Source organism: Thamnophis elegans, chromosome 6 (assembly GCF_009769535.1).
Source record: "Thamnophis elegans isolate rThaEle1 chromosome 6, rThaEle1.pri, whole genome shotgun sequence".
Lineage (NCBI taxonomy): Eukaryota > Metazoa > Chordata > Lepidosauria > Squamata > Colubridae > Thamnophis > Thamnophis elegans.
This window is the reverse complement of record NC_045546.1, coordinates 34,459,944-34,482,137: the sequence shown is the minus strand read 5'-3', so window position 1 is coordinate 34,482,137 and position 22,194 is coordinate 34,459,944. Positions and strand designations below refer to the sequence as shown.

The window sequence follows — 22,194 nt, the reverse complement described above, 5'->3', positions numbered from 1 at the left end:
ATTGCAGTCAGCAAAATGTTCAGACTGGATTTGGCATTTTTATCCACTTATGAAGCCCTTCCAAAGACCTGGGATACAACTGGATAGGCAGATGTTATTGTTAGATTGTTTTATTGCAGGATGTAAGTTGTTCTAAGTAAGCTGCCTTTTGCAATTGACTGATGATTTTGCCAATGCCAGAAGTGTTCAAATGGTGCTCCAAATATTTTGGGTTTGTAGCCAAGGTGCCTATTACAATTGGTAGTATATTTGCTTTCTTCTGCCTCAGAAATTCTACTTCTATTTGCAAATCTTTGCATTTTGTTATTTTTTTTCCTGTGCTTTTCTAGGTGCTATTGTCACTATCTAGATTTTTTTATCTTTTTTTTTTAGTTATTATTCTGTTTGAATGCTAAGATTCCAGAGCACTTTAGCTACTTGATTTTCTATTACATTGTTTTTTTGATGGTTTCATCAGTTCTTGCTTGCAAGCAAATAGTATTTCTTGCAGATATTCCAACTCACAATTTTTGCTAATTTGTTATACCGGTTTTGAAGTCAGACTGCAATCTTCTTACAGCAGCTAACTAGGTGTTTCCCTGTTTCTTCAGTTGTTTGCAGTGAGAGCATTTTCTATTCTGCTGCATTATCAATTCTGGTTTTACAGTATATCCATTTGTTCTTCAGGTTTGGTTTATGCAGCCAGATATAGGTCCTCTGTCTCTTTCTTTCACTTTCCTGATATTATTACCTATGGCCTATGGAAAAATTAGTCATCAGACCAGTATCTTTTAGCACAAATGTTCCTACATTTAGAATTATTTAATCCACTGACTAGTTACTACATGTGTAGATGTGCATATTTAACCTATTAAGACCTCTTAGCAGCTATGACAGCTATCATTCTGTCAGATTTTCAAAACAATCTTTCCTGTCAGATTGGTTTTCCCCTAATTGCTCCAGAGCCAATCCAGTAAAACATAATCTCCCGCAAAATACTGGTAAAATCAATCAGATTATGACTGGTGGGTCACTCCAGTAACGGGATTTATTCATTTTTTCTCTAGAAAAATGTAGAGAAGATATCCTTCCTGTTGATCTCCTCTTCATAGTTTTCACTTTCCAAATGGAAAATGTTGTATATTAAAATCACCTAGACAGAAAAAGTGTTGTATAGTCTAAAATCACATCAGAGTGATTGAAATTTAATCAGTAGCTTGGTTAGTAAAGGTTATTTATTTTCCACTGCTTGCATTAATAAAGTTTTTATTCTTGCCTGTTTTGCAAATACTGCCAAAGGAATGTTTAAAAACACATGAGCACATAAGAAGAATGTTATGTTAAACTTTAAAATTGAAAGTTACGAGTTGTTTTTGTGAAGTACTGAAATAGATTTAAGCTTTTCTAGATGGAGAATAATCAACATTTTCTCTTTCAGGGGAATTATGTTTTGCCAAACTTCCGTCTTATTCATAATTTTGAAAATAATGAAATTACTCCAGTAAAACAATGGATATTTCTTGCTAATATAATGGGAAAAAGAAAGAGAGGAATTAGAATAGTAGAATGTTGAATGTAACATTGAAACAAAGTTCTGGCTTAAATTTGGAATTCCTATCTTGCTATTTTTATTTTTAATGGTTATTGGCCAAAGATGCAACTCACATGGAAGTAATTTTACTGGACTATAAATTTAAAGAATGGTCTAAAATGAATCAATTCTTTCTGTCACTGAAATATTAAATTAACAAACATTTTCAATAAAATATAGTATCGTTTCCTTGTGACATTGAAATAATCAGCATGCAGAAATGGTTGAGCCATTTATCTCAATATATTGTAGAATATAGATTTAAATAAAGATGCTGGATAAAAAAATAAAACTTGGAACTTAGAACTCAGATTCTACCTGTAAAGTTCTCTTCTCTTAATAATGAAAGAGCAGAATAAAAATAAAATAAAACAAGTACCTCATAATTAAGTGTTAAATTCTGCTTTTAAATATTTTAACTTTTATAAATTATATAAGGAACAGGTATAAATTAAGATAAATAAAATGCATGAAGATGTTTCATTTGACACACGTCAAAATACCTGAAGAAAGCTGAAGATTCATACTACCATAATATCCAAAAATTTATTTTATACACAAATAATATCTTTGAACTGAAATGTCACACGGGAATGGGAAAACATACTTCGCTTTTATTGTCTTTCAGGCATTAATGGCAACAATTAATTTGCACTGTAGATTTCGGTAACAAGTTTAGCATGAATTCTGAACAGTAGAGCAGGCACCCCTCCCCCAAAATAACAGTGGGAAGTAGAATTTAGAAATTTTTAGTCCTTTCTCATGATGACACTGGATGCAGAATTTAAGCACTTCCACTTTTCTCTCTTTCAGTTTCATTTCAAGCATGGTCAAGCAGTTGTGTGAATAATTTTATTTTTTATTAATAGAGTAAAGAGATCTCCTTTCCTAAATGGAAATACTTTTTTGTATTTATTTTTATATTTCATATTATCCAAGACCAATATGTAGCACTTTAAATCTTTTTCCCCCTTTCCTATATTCATAATAGTTGAATTTTCTTTTAAAGGTAGTGATTACTTCACATCAGAACAAATTATATATAATCTTTTTTGCATGTGTTCACATTTTATTTTGGAAAACAGGTGCTTAAAAATTTTAGAATCATTGTAAACAAATTCTAAAAAAGAAAAGGAGGAAAAGAGAGAAAAATCACAGTATTTACATAGCTTTCATAAATGGCTTAGCCATATAGAACACAAGACTTTGGTTTTATCCCCCTTTTAACTTTGGTTTAACATTTATCAAGATTTGCTGTTGTTACATTGCCAAATAAAGCCTTAACCAGTGCAGAGAGGACTTTTTACAGGATTCTTCTATAATATTTTTACACTATTGAATTTCTAGAACATTTCATGTATTTAATCCATGCCAAATACATTATAGAAAGGGTTTATTTAAGATATTAATCACTACTGCCCAAACATTTAACATTTTACAAAATCACAACAGTTTCTCCCCTCTCCTGTGTGGCAAAATGCATTTCCTAATTTCCAACTCCATTTCTTTTCTAAGAACTTTCCAATAAGCTAGAGACTCATCCTTTCCCCAGACTCATAAATCGGTGAACCAAACCATACGCTTATTCTAATTCTATCTTCCTGCTGATAAAAAATGTTATTATGTCCTAGTCTTCTGCTAAAAGAGGAAACATTGCTAAACACTATTTGTCCTGATCTATCCAAATGTTTCTTTTTATGCTAACTTTCTAAAAAAATTCTAAAGCATAAAACAGGTCTACAAAGTTACAGTCTTGGGTGTAACTAAAGATACATAGATTTCATTTTATTGTTACAATTTCTGTACTTTTGATAAATTATGTACCAGTTAAAAACACTAAAATCATCTCAAGGTGCAATATCTGTAGTGTTGTTAACAAACACACACACATACACACAAAAATATATATATTCTATTTTGTGGAAAAATGCAGCTTAAGTATGACTACTTAAAAGAAAAAAGAAAAAACCTCCAATTATTTTTTTTTCCTTTTTGAAATTTAAAAAAACAAAGGTAATTTTAAGGCAGTGGATAACAAAAAAAATCTGAACTAATTCTTAATTCCAGTCATTCATACTATATATCATGTAATTGAAAAAACAATTGTTTTTCAGAATGCTATCAATAAAAAGATTTTTCCTGCCTAAAAAAGACTTCATAATAGACATTGGTATACACAATAACATGAATCTTGAATAATACCTGATTACCCTTTGACAATTATGTACATGTTATTAATAGTTTAGCAGATTTGTATTATATTATAAAGTGTTTAATTTGATTTTTTCTATTTTCCCTTACATATTTTTTTTAAATATTTTTTCTTACAGTGATTTTTGAAAAACAAAGAAATGTTTCCTTTTCCCATAAGGCAATTTCATAAATTAAATACTCACTGTGCAAAGTAGTAGATTTACTGATAGCAGTCAGAATTAGAAATGTACCTCTTTAAAGGGTGCAAAAACGATGAAAATAAAAACACTATACATCAGATTACCAGCAACTCCCAGAACAAAGCCTTACAGTGTATAAAAATAGCTACGTAAAAAATTTACATAAAGGCAAACCAAAAGTAATCTTCAGTGCAGACATTTACAAAAAAATAATATATATATTCAAACTGAACACAATTTTTGACCTATTATTACGGCTGTTGCCAAAATTAGTTTTGCTGAAATTTTGTAAGCTTGAGAAAACTGGATATATATTTTTTGAAAACTTGAAACAATGATCTGTATAAGCCGTCTCATCTTCTTATATATCTTAAACATAATCCATGTTCATGCTTCAGTTGGTCTGTTTATTTTCTAAAACCAGAACAAAGACAATAAATAAAAATGGCATAAATGGCACAGAAAATATGGTTGAAATTTTATTTTCTAATGTAACAGCAATTAGTAAAGAAAATTGCTCCATCACTGTTCACGTTTATAATACTAGAAAGTTCTTGCTGATTGTTATTGAAATTGAAAACTATAAGAGAAATTAAATAGCAAACATGAAGACAGTAGTCTGGAAATTAGCACCAAAAGCAATATACTACATATCATATCTTGTTAGGATATTAATAGTTTCCAGAAATGGTTGGCTATGTAGTGTTTACCACTGTTCCCCAATTACACTGTTTTTAAGAGTTTTTGAGAAACTAGATGAGAAAAACCATACATTGCTTTGTGCTTATAAAGCAGATAATTAAGGAAAATTCTTCTGAGATTTTAGTGAAGGCAACAGAAAACTGTGAGGAGAAATAATAGCTGTCTTCCAGTATTTGAAGTTCTGCCATGAAGAAGATGAAGCAGAATGGTTAAGAACTTCCAGAAGTCAGGACAAGAAAATATAGATTTACATTACAAGAAAACAGATTGTGATGTGACATCAAGAAAAAAAAATCTATTGGTAAGAATTGTACAAAATAGAACAGACCATTTTGGGAAGTAAGACTCCCATTTAAACAGAGGTTGGATGGCTATCTGTTGGAAATGCAGTATAGGTAGTCCTCGACTTATGACTCACTTATAACCCATACTTAAAGTTACGACTAGTGCTCCCTCCTCAGTGATATCACATTTCAGAGGCTTAGCAACCAGTTTGCAGTTATGACTGGTTGCAATGTCCCATGATAATATTACTACAATTTACCATGTTTTTGAAAATCCATTAGGACGAATGGATTCACTTAACTACATTGTGATTCACTTTACATCCATAGTGACTCACTTTATGATTATTATAAAACTGGTTAAAAAAATTAGTCTGGCCATATAATGCCTCAACTAATGATCTCTAATGACCAAAATTCCATTATAGTCATAAATTAAGAACTATCTGTAGTAATATATTCTCATGCTGAATAGAAAGGTAGACTAGATGATTTACTATATCTCTTCCAATTCTTACATGCCAATTCTATGAAGCGTTTCATTTACCCTCTTTATTGCACTGAAATGATTCTATATCTAATGTACCACACCAAACAGGGAATACGATATTTTTCAGAGTATAAGATGCATTCCCCCCCCCCCGAGAAAAGAGGGTGAAAATCTGGGTGGGTCTGGGTGGGTCCGAATGTAGTGCTGCCCACCCATTCACATGTCACATTTTCCGGTGGTTAGGGGCAGTGGGGATCCTCCCTCCACATGGAGCCTGATTCCCGAAGCTGCCTGGGAAACTGCGTTGAAAGCATGTGCTGCCACCTGAAAATGCTTTTCTCCCCAGTTCCTTGATTCACATCGCAGAGCCACGCACCCTTATCCTCCTCCACAGACCCGCCTTGTCTTTTCTTCTAGCCAGCCGTATCAGCCAGGGGAGGTGGGGAGAAAAGTGAGCAGGCAACGTGGTCCGGGGAGGGCGCAGGAACTGTGCGTGGGCACAGGGCAGGCAGATCAGATGCATCCAGATGATTGCTGGCTTTCTGGTTCTGCTGCTGGTTGCCTGGAGCATGCAGGCCCTCAGGGTGAAAAAGTTTCGAGCGGGGAAAGCTTGGCCCCCTCAGGAGCTGTTGCCTGAAAAGCGATCATGGAGGAAAGAGCCGCACACCTTCTCCTCCTCCACAAATTCACCTTCTCTTTTTTTCTGGCCAGATCTGCCACCTGAAACAGTTCTGGCCAGGAGAGAAGGCGAGTCTGCGAAGGAGGAGGGTGCTGTAGGAGAACATGCAGGAGCTGAATCCCTTTTCCGCCCACTTGCCCACAGGCAGAGACAACACACATACACACACACCAGCCTGAATCAGTCCTGATTTTGGGGGGGACAGCGGGCAGAAAGGGGGTTCAGTTCCTGCACATTTCTTTCTTTACTTTACTCATACCAGCTGTGAAAGGGGGAGCCGGGAGGGAAGGCTGGAGTGTATCGGGGAGACCTATCCACCTTCACCCAAAGGCTGGCTCCAGCTTGGCGACGGTGATGGCCGGGACAATCCCCAGGATGTACCAGTCCCTCTTGCCCTCTCCCTCCACTCTGCCTCCAAATTTTCAGCAGCTGCTGCTCCTCATCTCTCCTGCCTACTGTGTGGATCCGGGTGCCCTTTCCTCCTTTCCCATGCTCATGCCCTATCCCATGCGAGTGGTGGCAGGAAAGGAGTCACTGGTGGCTGCAGCAGCAGCGTCCTCATCGTCTAGAGCACAACCCCAGGCCAGCTCCAGCTCTCCCTTCTTCAAGCATGTCCCATGGTGGTTGCAGCTGGGCGGCAGGGCTATTGCTATTGCTACTGCTCCTGTCACCACCGGAGAGTAGCAGCGATGGAAAGAGCCCCGCCTGTGCCAGCAGCAACAGGATGTGCTCGGGGAAGGGAGAGCCGGAACTGGCAGCCCGCTGTTGTGCTCCAGTTGCCACCGCTTTTGCTGCTGCAGCCACCAAAGACTCCTTCCCTGCCACAGCTCCCCTCTCCCTTTCCTCAGCCTCCATGCTATTCAGGGGTGGGGAGCAAGCAACTGCCAAGCAGGAGGATCACCATGCTTCCCCCATGGCTGGGAGCTTAAAGGGGCGACCACAGGCAAAGAGTGGAGAGGGGTTTTGGCAGCACAAAAGAAGTCAGTGGAGGTGGTGTGTGGCTGGTGTTCCAACTTTCCCTGGGTGCAAAATGCTTTAAAAAATAAAGTTTTATTTTTGGGTTTTTTTTAAGTGTTAGGAGTACAGTTTTAAGACTTGTGCACTTCAAGTGCCAGAGTTGAAGAGTTGTAAAAAGGATATATGGTGGTAAAAATTATTCCGCTATACTGGTATTTTATTAAATAATATATTACTACACCATTTGGTTCAGAATACTTTTTTCCTTGTTTTCCTCCTTTAAAATCTAGGTGCGTCTTATAATCCAATGTGTCATACTCTGAAAAATATGGTAAGTATTTAGGATTTTCTTAAAATTAGGGTCTCCATTCATCCTCAAACTACTACCCAATAAAATAATTGTGTTCCAATTTCAGACTAAGGCCATTTGAAATACCCAAGAAGGTAGCCAAATTTTATGTTATTAGTGTTGTTATTTAAGATTTTAAGATGCTATGTACTAAATACAGCTCATACGTCTTTGGTCAATTAAGATTTTTTGGTAAGATACAAAAAGTTTGAATCTTAATCAAACCTGTGTATGGCAATGTATTATTGCCTTCATCCTATCAGCTAAGAGGTATATTCAGGGACGTGCAGTCATTAGAGGCAAGGGAGGCGGAGCCTCACCAGTCTCCTCAGGAAAAAGAAAGAAATTTAAATATTTTTTTTTAAATAATTAAAGCCAAGATAGTTGCTACCAGATTCCAGCTCACAGTGGCTTGGTGTCTGCTTAGTGTTAACCAAAGCAGGAGGCGAGAGAACTCGGGGCCTCTTTTCCATAAGGAATTTTTCGCCTTCTAAAAGTTAATAAAGAGTTAAAAGGCAAAGAAGTTCAGATGGAAAAGAGGCACTAATTCTCCCGCCTCCTGATTTGGAAGCAGCCAATCGTGTCTTCTTGAGCACGCTTACGTTGGGCGGGGCGTGCTTCAGAGGAGAGAGGAGTGGGCGAGAAGGAGAAGGCTGCCTCTTTGCTGCAGACCTGGGCGCTTGGCGGCTCCCGCGATGCAAAGTGTCCCACCATCCCCGATGCTGCCGCCCGCTGCCCCGGCCTGCTTCTCCAGGCTCCGCCGCTGGAAGTCCCGGATCGCCTCTGGGGGAAGGCTGGGTGAGAAGCGGAGCGAAGCTTCTCTGCGGCCTCCCGGCACTGCCCAGAGGCTCTTGCAGGAGCACGTGTCAGCGGCCGGCGGCCTGGAGCGGCCCCGGCTGTGAGACAAGGGAGCACTTAAAGCAGCCGCTGCCGCCGCCGCCACTGCCCCTCCTTCGCCTGGCGGGGCGGTGGTGGCGGCAGAGGCAGCGGCTACTTTAAGTGCTCCCTTGTCTCAAAGCCGGGGCCGCTCCAGGCCGCCAGCCGCTGACACGTGCTCCTGCAAGAGCCTCTGGGCAGCGCCGGGAGGCCACAGAGAAGCTTCACTCCATTTTTCACTCAGCCTTCCCCCAGAGGCGATCCGGGACTTCCAGTGGCGGAGCTTGGAGAAGCAGCGGACGCAGGCCGGGACAGCGGGGGGGGCAGCGGGGCACTTTGCATCACGGGAGCCACCAAGCGCCTTTGCCGCAGACCCGGGCGCTTGGTTGCTCCCGTGATGCAAATCCCCCCCCCTCCCGCCGAGGCCGACCGCTGCCCTGCTGAGCCTCACCAGGTATCAACCTCACCGCACGTCACTGGGTATATTATTTTGCTGATGAATCTTTCTATACTAGTGAAATATCCTAGTAATTTTCAATAATAACATTAAATACAAAATAATAGCCATTAAAATAATTAATAAAAATATTACAATATTTTAAATATTTTAAAGCTCCCTTTAAAGTCACTAAAGAAATCTGTTCCTTCAAACTAAGCAGGATGTGCATTCCAAAAATTTAGAGTAGCTGCACTGAAAATTTGATCCCAAGTAAGCCACAGGATCTAGAAAGGATCATACAAAGAAGATATTTCTTTTAGGTAACCTAGATTAACACACACTATAATTTTAAAAGTATTATGTAGCACTGCAGTATTTTTAACAACAGATATTATATGTTCTCTTTGATAAGTATTCCTGCTGCATTCTGTATGAAATGAAATACATTATCCATACAAAAGTAGGCAGTCCATATAATTTAACACAATTTTCTTCCAAGTTGGTGTATCAGCTAAATCTAATTTTTTTAAAAATGCTTCTGGCTGTGGCCTCTATTTGCAAAACCAGAGAGTTACATTATCTGGCTCTAGGAGCAAGCCCAAATTGTGAAATACTCCTCATTCATTGATCTTAGTATGAGCATGTCTGACTTGTCTAGAGTCAGATCCTTAATCCAATCCATTATTTTCTGAATTTGGCATTTTGGGGGAAAAAACCCTGAAACTATGAGCTGAATTTGTGACAGAGAAATATATTTGATATTATCAGGATCTTGAACATCATTCCACTCCACTTACCTAAGAGCTTTCTAACCTGGAAAGCCTTAGATATAGAAAGGCAAGAAATACAAAGATGTCTGCCAAGAGAGATTTATCTCAGTAGTCATCCTATTGTATTTGTTCAATAGTTAAATAAAGTCAAACTAAAATTTAAAAATACAGAAATGTTTTGCCATTAACTCACTTTAATGAGTTAGCAACAGTCGTACTGGAGTGTGATATAGGACAACCCTTTATAATAGCCATTAATCTGTATAAGGTCAGGACTTTCGAAACTGTAGTTCATTTCTTGTGGATTTTTAATAAGGACATTAGAATACAATTGAGTCCAGGTAGACTTTGACTTATAGTTCTAAGTTATGTCTACCTCAGAAAAAGTGACTTATAATTAGTGTCTGCACTGATAACCATTGTACCACCCTCATGATCATGTGATCACAATTTAGGTTCTTGGTAACCAGCTCATGTTTATGACTGGTTGTAGAATCTGCAGTCACATGATCATAATTTGGTGGGCTTCCCGCAGCCGCTGCTACCGGAGAGAACCAGCTGAATACTACCTCTGCTATGCATTCTACAGGATTGCCTAAGGTAGCACTGGTTCAGTTGGCTATAAAGTGTAACTTACAGTACATTTTAGAGCATATTTCCCCCCTAAACATTGAAAATGACAACATATTGTTGTGGAAGGCCCTTTAAATTTTAAATGGCTAGACTTGGATTTCTCTTGATATGAATACATATAAGAAATTCCTTATCCCATAATTTAACTAGTGTAAGGATTACCGTATTTTCACCCATATAACCCGCGGGTTATATGCGGTTTTTACATGCACAGCGCCCCCTGCGGGTTATATGCGTGGGCGGGGTATACGGAAGATATTTTACACGATCGGAGGCTTGCACAGGCTTGTTTCTCCGTTTCTTCCCCCACCCCGATCTCAGCTGTTTCCTTCTCCTCCGTTCCTTTCCTCTTCCCCAGCTTGCGCAGGCTTGTTTCTCCGTTTCTTCCCCCACCCCGATCTCAGCTGTTTCCTTCTCCTCCGTTCCTTTCCTCTTCCCCAGCTTGCGCAGGCTTGTTTCTCCGTTTCTTCCCCCACCCCGATCTCAGCTGTTTCCTTCTCCTCCGTTCCTTTCCTCTTCCCCAGCTTGCGCAGGCTTGTTTCTCCGTTTCTTCCCCCCCCATCTCAGCTGTTTCCCTTCTCTCTTACTCGTCGCGGGTTATATGCGTGGGCGGGTTATATGCGTGGGCGGGGTATACGGAAGATATTTTACACGATCCGGAAAACCCGCGGGTTATATGCGTGGGCGGGTTATTTGCGTGGGCGGGTTATATGGGTGAAAATACGGTAAATTATATTCAGAGGGGATAATACTTTATAAAGTTGTTAAACATACCTGGAATGGCAACCAAATAGTTTGGTGTTTCAAGCTTCCAATTTATGATTGTTTTCTTCTAACTTTTTATTTTCTTCTATATTTCCAAGATCTTTAGCTACATGTTTTGAAGCTGATCTGAAACAGAAATAAAAATACTAATGTCTCATCTTGTTATTATTATTATATCCAATTACTGGATAGATGCACACCATTTTGACTTCTGCAGCATAAAATTGTTCCACTACCAACACAGGAATCTGATTTTATTGGCAAATGAAAGACTCTAAAATAGTGAATCCTGGAATAATATATACCTATTGACAACATTCAAATTCTATTTTTCTCTCATTTATAAATATATACATTTACTTTTTTAGCTTGAGGAACTATCATCAGGATTTAATTCTTGTTTCCTTCAAATAATATGCATATTAACACCGAAAAACTATAAATTCATTTTATCATTAAAATACTTTATTTATATGGTTTGAGATAATGCCTGTTTTGCTGAAATCTAAACTGAAGGATAATTAAAATCTAAAAGACATATCTTTCTAACTAGCTGTTCCTTCTCTGCAAAAAACTGATTTAGCAGGATTTCAATTAATTATGAGCAAGTTCTATAAAATAAAAATAAAACTATTGCTTATTTCACATAGCATCCCATATTTCTGATACTATTTTTCCCTCAAATATGTACATTTTATCTCATTGTAATACTTATATTTTCTTTTCCAAAACAACATTTAGGCTAAAAATGCAAATTTATTTACTAACTAGAATTTACTTCTGCTATATTTACAAAATATATTTTGTAATATAACACAGGGTGTTTTTGCAGCTAGTCACAAGAAGAACTGGCCCATATCTACAGGCATCCAGGTATCTCTTGAAACCAACCCTCAAAAATGCATCACAGAAAACCCCTAGATGTCCAAGAAAGGTAAAGCAAAACAGAAGTAGGTCTAATTTAAACGAAGACATACACTTTTATTTGTAAATTCATGTTTTAATTGCCTGGGGATCTGAGTAATTTAATACACTTTAAAGCTCGTCAAGAGTGCACACAGTGTGACTATTTTGAGACAAGCCAGGACCAAAACACAAGCCAGTAAACAGAGGTTTGTCTTTCAAACAGTGGTTTATATACAAAGAGTATATACATACATGCACTAGGCAAAGTCAGGCAATCAATCATCCACTATAGCATGGAGCATACATGGAGAGGAAGATATGCCCTCACAGGGGCTCTCTTATATTAACAGCCTCTTAAAGCTGTAGCAGTCAAATGACTCATTACTATCATTGGATCATTGTTACAGTATTACAGAATTATAACATTACAACAGCTGGTCAGCTATTAAATCATTATCCTGACAAAGCTTTTCTTACATAGAGAAAACTTTCACAATCTAGTAAGGTGAGAGGCATCTATATCAATGTGATAACATTTTAAACAGTTTGGCTTTATGAGGTATATCATGAAACCCACAAAGGTGCTACAAATGAATTCCCTTTGAGGATCCTATAGCTACCTCTTCTAAAGAAATGATTAGTGAGCTGATGCCTATGCTCAATATGGAATTTGAACAAAAGATATCAAGAAAGTTCGAGTGCAGAGAACAAGAGTGTAGAAATCCTGCAAAGGTATATTGTTGGAGGAGTCATATAAAACTTGATAGTTTGTTGGGTTAGAAAACTGCTGCAGATATTTTAGAAAAAGAAATTTAATTCTCAAATAATATGAAGCCATATAACAGAGAAATCATGTTATAGCTATAAATAATATGTAACATAGAAAAATTAGATCACAGCTATAGGTAAAACTTGAACTTGATACCATACCAATACTCAGTTATAGCTAAATCTCTAATTAGGTCCCAGTTATTTTTTGTTGTTGTTCTTAGTGGAAAACATATGACTTTTTGATGAATAACCACAAATCTAAAATCACCTTTTACAATGCCATATGTTACAGTCTTGCCAAAGAGGGTGGTAGGGATTATATTAAAACAGCAGAGACCAAAAACACACTGAAAGAAATAACTTTCATAGATGTGATGTGAATAACTGATCAGAAGTGCCTGAGAAGGATGATTGATAAGAATACCAAAATTAATGAGTGAGTGGGTTATACATTAGAGAAGATTTTTAAAAATAGAAAGTATTTCCACCTCTTGGGCAGCTGTTTCTATTGAATCTTATTTTGTTAAATATGTTGTCACTGTTTTCATCAAAGCAGCAACAATTATTTCATATGGCACACATGCATGCTCAAAATAGATTACCTGTAATAATCTTTCAAGTGATTGCGTTTATCCTAAAATGATAGGTCTGGTAATTATCTATAATTTAGTAACATTCAGTTCCATCAGAATCTCTGTTAATTTCATTATCAGCTTTAAATAAACTGATAATAAGCCAATTGGCCCTCTTCATAAATTAATGTGAACTACTGACAACACATTTATATTATTATTGCAGTTAATAAAACAAGTTCAGCACTAGGTCTACAAATAGAACAAAGAAATAATAAAGGACAATTTGCTGATTGATCATTTTGATGCATTTAAAGAAATAAATGTTAAAAAGGAAATAGACTGTATGGATGGGAAGAAAATAATAACTAAATGAGAGCAGTGTATGGACAGTGTCATAGCATAAAAATATAAAATTAATCCTAGGCTTCTGTATGTAATAAAAGTGCCAGACCAAATTTTTAAGCAAGACTAAAAGCACTTGAAGCCTAAATGCTAACTGATAGTGAGATGTGGCATAATAATTTCTATACAATATACCATTAAAATATGTTTGATGTGTTTTAATATTAGTTTTCTCATCTTTTTAAGATATCAGCCAATGAAAGTGAATAGGAATGAAATTGTGATATAATGTGACATATACTTATATGTTTCTGTGTAGAATTAGACACTATTATAGTATTAGAACAAATGCAATATGATATTATATGTTTTAAGCTATAGTATTAGTTAATTAAATGTTAATTAAATTTCAAAGGTATTTCAATTGTCCCTATGAAAAATAAATACATATAGTTAGTTTTGTCTGAATGGGTAACTTTATAACTTGCTTTAGCTGGTTTACATAATTGCTGCTGATAGAATGGGAGGAAGAAATCAGGAAGAAATTTTAAGAAAAGAAAAGGCCACAATGCAAGACTACTTATTTAGTTTAGCTTTGGGAAGCAACTTCATTCACTGTAATTAAACTAATTCAGGCCTTGTCCAGAAGCAGAACTGAACTTAGAAATGAACAGCTGGTCTTCTCTATAAAGTTGTGCTGTGATTTTGGCAGTGAGCAGATACTCCATGGGAATAGCATGTTATTACATCGCACAGGGATTTCTACACAGCAGACAACTTTCATGTATGCATGAAGGCTTATCAAATGATCTGAAACTTTTCATTATTGGATTTGTATCAGCAGCCCTTTTTATGGGCCGTTGGTTCCCCAATTTAGTTCTAAGAATCACTATGAATGGATAGAAATATCAAAAGCTATCAGGCATACAATTTTCCTGCCTTCTGACTTGACATACAGTGACTAAGCATGTTAACTCCCACATTTAAAGGAATCCCAGTTTACTTCAACTCATAGGGAATAACTGTGGAAAGTTGCAGGCTAATAGATTCTGCAAAGCAAAAACACTCCCCCCCCACCTCCACTCAACTTTTCTGAGGAAAACTTGACAAGAGATAGTCAAAGCCAAGGGCATAATAAAGTATAGGAAAGAATAATTTTTATTTTGTCTTACTAATGAACAAATCGATTCTTTTTTATTTTATACATACTCAAACCTTCATGTCCCTGAATAGCAGTTATGCTATTTTATACATTGAATACTAATTTGCAGTAAATAAGACTACTTTTAAATATCAACAATGATAATGACAAAGAGCTTTCTTTACAAATAAGCAAATAGATGGCCTATATTTTGAAATTTTAGAGTCATGATATATCAGATAGTTAAGAAATCATGCTAATATGTGATGTCAAACCTCAGTTGTATAAAACACTAACACTCAGTTGTATAAAACACCAGTCACCTCAAGACTGGATTACTGTAACGCGCTCTACATGGGGCTGCCCTTGAAGAGTGTTCGAAGACTTCAGTTAGCCCAGAATGCAGCCGCGCGAGCGATAGTGGGCGTACCTAGGTACACCCAGGTTACACCTATCCTCCACGAGCTGCACTGGCTTCCCATTGGTCTCCGGACCCGCTTCAAGGTGCTAGTCGTTACTTTTAAAGCCCTACATGGTATAGGACCTGGCTACATGAGAGACCGCCTCCTGCCATTTACCTCTCAGAGATCAATAAGATCCCAGACTAGGCCTCCTCCGGATTCCATCTGCCAGTCAATGTCGGCTGGCGACTCCCCGGGAGAGGGCCTTCTCTGTAGCTGCTCCGGCCCTATGGAACGATCTTCCCATGGAGATCCGGACCCTTATTACTCTTCCGGCCTTCCGCAAAGCGACCAAGATCTGGCTGTTCCGGCAGGCCTGGGGCTGTTGATCTTTCCAACCCCATTCTAAGCTATGAAAGTTGTGGAATTTTAATGTTTTTTATTTTTATTTTTGTATGTTCCCCCTTCCTTTTTATCTGTAAGCCGCCCTGAGTCTCTCGAGAGTGGGCGGCATACAAACCCTCTAAATAAATAAATAAATAAACTATATTATATATAAAGTAGCTTTTTCAAACAAAGGAAAAATGCATAAACCACACCACAGGACCTTTTATTTCATATTTTAAACTTTTTAGCATGTCATAAAAGAATGTGAGCAACACATAGAATTTCATGTCCTCTGAGCCTCAGTTAATATACCTTAAGCCAACCCAGCAACTATACACATAGCAGTTCAACTTCAGGCTACAGGGAATATGTACTGATAACTATTACTCTGACCATATGGTGCCCTATTTTGTTCTATTAAATGTTCAAATGAACTAATCACAATTACAGCATGTCCACTGCAATTACCTAGGAAGAGACTGTAATTAACATGAGTGAAAATTAATACTTATGGTGATTATTTCTATCTAACAACTGTTTCTTAAGACAACATAGTATCTGCTTATTTTTAAACAATTTTATTGGTTAGTTACAACATTCAAACTTATAATCCTACTAGCTAACCCTCTAATATGGTCTCATAATTATATACTATTTTTAGTTGAGGGGTAGATAAGTCTTTGCAACACCCCCATTCCCAATGCACTAAAACTGAGTCTAATAATTTTTTTTTCTTATGTACTTTCCTCATCATAAATAAGATGTGTAAAAATTGCAGAGAGGCATTTTGTCTACTGTTTCCCCGAAAATAAGACTCCTGAAATAAGTACTTGGCCTTATTATTTTTGAGGTGCAGGAGGCAGTGAGCAGGGTCACCTCATGGCTGCTGCTGTGTTGCAATATTTTCGGGGAAATAGGGTATGGATTAAGAGAAATGCAGCTTTGGAAAAAAAAAATGCTCCAGTTTTTGAACTATTTACATAAAATTTTATGTGCTTTCAAACAATGAAGGACTTCTCTGCTAAATGATCACAGTCCAATTTCTAAAATTTTGATATGTTTTTTGGCCTGTTGCCGAGGAGGGCTCCACCGAGCTCCTCAGAGATCTGGTCTGTATATCTAAATAAGATCATAGATAGCACCCCTTTTTGGCTAAGAAAGGGGCAGGGAGGATAGCTCCGTAGGCTAGGGTCTATTCGTAAGCCACAGCCTTTTTCTTTTTTTGGCTGTGGAAAGAGATTAGATCCAGCCGAAGCGGAGCTTTTATCTCCAGCCATTTCTTCTCAGCTGCCTTTTTTTTTTTTGGCAGCCCCAGACAGGCTAGCCCCCCCCAGGACAAAACAAAGTTTTTTCAAGCTAGAATTGATACGGGAGGGTACCACCCCTGTGAGATTTATGCTTTTATTACTATCTTAAATACCAGCTCCATTCGTCTTAAAGACTTCTTTGTTTAAATAGACTTCAAAATGGCGATTTCTCTCCGTGGATGATTACTGGATGTACTTAGCCGGGTTTATCTTCCTGCAGACTGCTCCTTAACAAAATAAACTCTTTTTCTTTGGAAATAGAGGGGAGTGAAGCGCTGCTTACTTGTTTATTTATTATGGCACCCAGATCAAAGAAGCGTTTTGCTACAAATGTATCTAAAGAATTTAAAGAATCTTTTCTGGAAACACAGCCTTTGTCTCCTACGCCCTCTACTGGAGAAGTTTTAACACAGGAATATCTCTTTAAAATGTTTAATGCCTTTAAACAAGAAATTCAGGAATTTGTATTGCAACTTTATGATGATCTAAAATCTAAAGTTAATCAAATGAAGGCGAATACGTTTGCAGCCGTGTCTGCCCTCTCAGATTACTCTGCTGAAATAGAGAACAAATTGGAAAGTCTGGAGAAGGCTAATTTTAATTTGACTACCAATATTCAAATTTTACAAGAAAAAATTAGAAATAACGAAGATCAGCTTATGATGTTAAATTTTAATAGGAAGGCATTTGCAATTAGAGTCAGAGGATTCCGTGAAAAGGAGCAAGAGGATTTGAAACAGACCTTTGCTGAAGCCTTCAGCCATGCGCTGGGAAGCCCGGGACTTAACTTTGATTGGCAGATTCGGAAAATCTATCGCCAGAACTCATTGATAGCGGAACAGCGACAACTCCCGAGGGACATAATTATACATTTTTCCACAAAAGAATCTAGAAATGCGATTGTGCAAAAGTTTCATAATAACAGTTTTCGAGTTGAAGGCCAGGACCTGATTGTTTTCAAAGATATTCCTTTTCAGATGTTGAAGGCAAGAAGGAATTACACCTTTTTAACTAAGGAGCTTAGGAGTCAACAGATTCGATACAGATGGGAGGCCCCTGCCGGTATTACAGTTACATTTGAGAATCAAAGATTTCGTCTTAACTCTGTTTCGGAGGCTCAAGATTTCTATTGTAGGATTCTGAAGGCGGGACTTCCTGACGCGCTTGGAAGAGAGGAGAGACAAGCGGAAGGAGAAAGCAAACGGCTGGCCATGCGGCTGCAAGATGGAGGGGGCAGCCCCTCCTCCCTCAGAGAAGCAGAAGAACGCAGATCGAGAATTTAGATACTTCAAAAGACTTCCTAAAGTTGAGGACTGAATGGGGGTTTGAGACCTCTCTCCGGTAGAAAAAGTGGACTAATTTTTATCAGAAGGGAAAGCTGGGTGAAACTACTTTGAGCTAGATTCTAAAGTAACGTTAGCATAAATTTGATAGTGGTTAAAAGAATGCGGAATGATTTATGTTGTTTAAACTTTGTTAGATGGGATTATTTTAAAATAGAAGGTTAACTGACTCTTGCTGAAAGTATTATTTGAATATGATCCATGCTATTTAACTTTTATTTGAAGGGAAAGTTGGTTGTAATAGTTCTGAGTCACTTTTTAAATAAACGCTAGTATAAATTTGATAGTGGTAAATATCAGACAAGCAAGAGATGAGGGTAAAATGCATGTGGAATGAACTACGTTATTTGTGGTAAATATCAGACAAGCAAGGGAAGAGGGCAAAATCTACGTTGTTTGAAGCTTATTAGAACAGGAAGCCGCTTGGGAAGATAACTGTAAAAAGAATGCAGAATGACTTATGTTGTTTAAACTCTGTTAGAAGGGACTACCTTAAAATAGAAGGTTAACTGACTCTTGCTGAAAGTATTATTGGAATATGTGGAATGATTCATGCTACAAATCATTCTGAGTTATATTTTAAACAAATGCTAGTATAAATTTGATAGTGGTAAATATCAGACAAGTGAGGGATGAAGGTAAAATGAATGTGGAATGAACTAAGTTATTTATTATTTTGAATTACTGTTTGAAAAAGGGGTAAAGAAAGATTATTTACGTTGTTTAAATTTTACTAGAAGGGAAAGTTTGATTACTTGTCTGTAAAGTTATATTTGAATATATGGCATGAACCACGCTGCTTAAATTTTATTGGAAGGGATCATGAGGTTTAGGAAGGGAACGGGAGAGTCTACAGAAGGTTGGGGTAAATAGCAAAGAAGTAAGAGACGAGAATAAAATATAGATAGAATGATTTATACTATTTAAGCATAGATAAAGATGGGGGGCTGAGATCAATACAAGAGTGGTTTCTTTTTTTTTTTTTTTTCTTTCTCTGCTTTTCTTTTCTTTTGATATATACTTTTATTTTTTAATTCATATGTATACAAGATATTTTAGACAGAAGGTAGTGCCAGGTGTGGGCCCTGGGAAGTCGGGAGGATTAGGGATGGGGATTGTGGGGGGTGGGGTGGGGGGGGTGTTAACATAGTTTTAATAAGAACAAGAATGTATTTATATACGGTGGTTCTTTTTTTTTATCATTATTATTATTATTTTTTCCTTGGTTCATTTTACTTTTATCAGATCAAACAACACTCGAATAAAGGCATACACCAAGGAGGGAGGTAGAGGGAAAGAAGAGGGAGGAGTAAGGAAGGAGTAAGGGGAAGGTAAGGAGGGTGTCCGGGGAGTAAGGGGAGAAGGAAGGATTGAGGGGAAAGGGAAGTAGGAGGGGAGTGTTAGAGGGAGAAAGGAAAGTTGGAGGGGGTAGATGGGGTGTATGGAGGATGCAAGGGTTAGGTGGGGTTGTGAATGATGAGTTGTGTTTTCTCTTTACTTGTTCGTTTTATTCCCTTTTTCTTTTTTTTTCTTTTTTTCCCTTTTTTTTTATAGTAAATACCCTGTATATAAATGATTGCAAATGGAATGTGAAAATTGAATAAAATATTTTATGAAGATATGTTTTTTTGGTGACTGTGGTGGCTAGAGTCTTCAGAGGCAAAGTGATATGCTCCAGAGCACACAGAAGTCCTTAACTTACAACTGGTGGTTTTATGTTCTTTCAAAATTATGATTGCTTTAGAATGAGTATTGTAAAATGTTCCCCCAACCCCAGTGGCCATGTGACTTGGCAACTGAGTCATGTTTACGACTGGCTGTAGAAACCCATGACCACTGGCCACAATCTGCAATCGATTTTGCTGGTTTCTGGGCAAAAAAAAAAGTTGATTCAAAAGAATGAATTCAAAAGAATGGATTAACAACTGTGCTGTTCACTCAATGACAACATGATTTGCTTATTGACTGCTATGAAAAATATCAGAAAAATAGGTTCAGTCACAGGGTTACCTCAACTAATGATCACAATGACTAATGAGTAGTTAGTTAGGTTAGGAGAATTTGTCAGCAACTCTAAACAGGCACTGACTGGGTGCTTATGGTTTGTGATTAAGTAATCTAGTCCTGACTGATATAGCTGTCTAAAATGCTGTTGAAGAAAGTGGATTTCTGTCATCCATGGGTGACTGAATAATTATTTTTAGGTTTTGTTTCTATAATAATTTTCCAATTCAGTCTGTACTTTTCCCACTGGGGATGTTTTAACTATATCTCTCTATCTCTATTTCTATCTATCTTATGTTGAATTGAAAATCACTGCCTCTGCGGATGCCAGCCACAGCTTCCAATGAAATGTCAGGATATCAGAGAATTGGCCCATAGCCATTTAGCCTACATCACCTTTTAATTGACACTAGCTGTGAAAGCCTACACCAGTATACTTTTTGTGCTATCTCATTATTTATTTTTGTGCTTGATAACATTCATACAATTTTAAAAACCTGCAAACTGCGATGGAATTACTTTTAATAAAAGGAGAAGAAAAACATTTTAGACAAATAAACACAAAAACATACTTTGCCTGGTTTTACAAAATGCTACAGAAAACAGATTTGGTGAGATAACACATTTTATTTACATAAAATATTAAGAAAGTCAGTGAAGACTTACTTTGATTTCTTCATGTATAGCCAATAAGCAACACCTGCCACCGTTGCTGCTAGAAGAAGACCAACCACGATTCCCACTATTAATTTTGCCTGATCATTAACATTTTCCCTATTATCATCTAAAACAAAAGAAGAAAGGGATGATGGAGTGTCTTGAAAAAAATAAAATATGGAACACTCACTATAGATCAAAATATCCAAAACTATTTTTTTTTCTTTCAAAAGCTTAAAACCAGCAGCAACAACAAGTTATCCTTATGAGAGCATACACATTTACAGAACAAAGATACATTGGCTGCAATCCTTAAATAATTTGCTTTACAAACATTTTGGTGTTGTCCTTATTTCACAAGGATGGCACAGATTTTACAGATGAGATTTTTGCAGTCTGAGAACTGTCTGAAAAATCTACCTTTGATGCATTAGAAGTAGGCAGAGCAATCCTATGCCCAATCAAGTTTTGCTAAACAAGATAAGCAATTTATCTCCAACTGTCAACAGTGGAAGGAAGGAATACATTTAGTTTAGCTATTTTCCTATTGTTTGAAGCCTGAGAGTGGGGGTTCTTTTTTACTTTAATCCTCCTCACTCCTAGAAGACCTTCACAAATTTCCTTTAGAGGCTTTTTAAGGTTGAGATTTTCTAGTTCTGGGTGGAAAAGGAAAAACAAAAACATAATGATCACACAAATTGCCAAATATTTTCTACTTTACATTAAATCTCAATGTAGATTTGGCATTATTGCTTTTCATCGAGGCTTCCTCTATGCACATTTACTGAGTATAAATGCTGTTGGATCCTGTTTAAAAGCTGTGCTCTTAGTTATCTACCAAGTTTGATCAGTTGTCACAACTGCACCTATCTGGCACTTTCAAATAGATTTTTTTTGATAGTGCCAGAACAGTTGAACCATTATACTGGGTGAAAACTAAGATAAATTGTTTCAGCTTTTTATTCTTGTACAATAAAATTTCTATCTGCATTTTTTCCTACAAAATAAAAAAAGGTTCTTAGTTAAGTCTATATAATAAAATATACAAATATGATAGATAGATACATAGATAGATAGATACTGTGTTTCCCCAAAAATAAGACCTGATCTTATTTTCTTTTCAGCCTCAAAATGAGTATCAATTTGTATTTTGGGGGGATGTCTTACCCGCTTAGCTTAAGACCACTGCAGCCATGCGTCCCATGCCCGAACACCTGTTGTACCGCTGCCCAACTTCAGTGGCTTGTTGTGTCGGTGCTTCCACTTGAGGATTGTGCTGGTGCCATGGCTCACAGCAGGTGACTGTGTGCCAAGTTATATTGTTGTGCACACAGCACAACAAACCTTGTGGCATCCTGCTGTGAGTGGTGGCACCAGCGTGATGTACCATGTGGCGTCCAGCTACAAGTGGGGCGAAAGATTTATATCATCTGAAGAGAAACCAGACTCCATC

At 37.2% G+C, this 22,194-nt stretch overlaps 1 protein-coding gene across 2 annotated transcripts in view; it reads right to left on the bottom strand.

Moving 5' to 3' along the window:
* Positions 1–3,166: 3,166 nt before the first annotated feature.
* ALCAM (activated leukocyte cell adhesion molecule) overlaps positions 3,167–22,194 on the bottom strand; it is a 128,674-nt gene continuing 109,646 nt past the window's right edge. For both annotated transcript variants that reach the window (XM_032219744.1, XM_032219743.1), the window contains 3 exons: positions 20,751–20,868; positions 10,917–11,033; positions 3,167–4,377 (listed from right to left, as the gene is read on the bottom strand). In XM_032219744.1, coding sequence (XP_032075635.1) covers positions 10,946–11,033; positions 20,751–20,868 — 206 coding nt within the window. In that variant the 3' untranslated portion in view covers positions 3,167–4,377; positions 10,917–10,945. The remainder of the gene's footprint in view (positions 4,378–10,916; positions 11,034–20,750; positions 20,869–22,194) is intronic.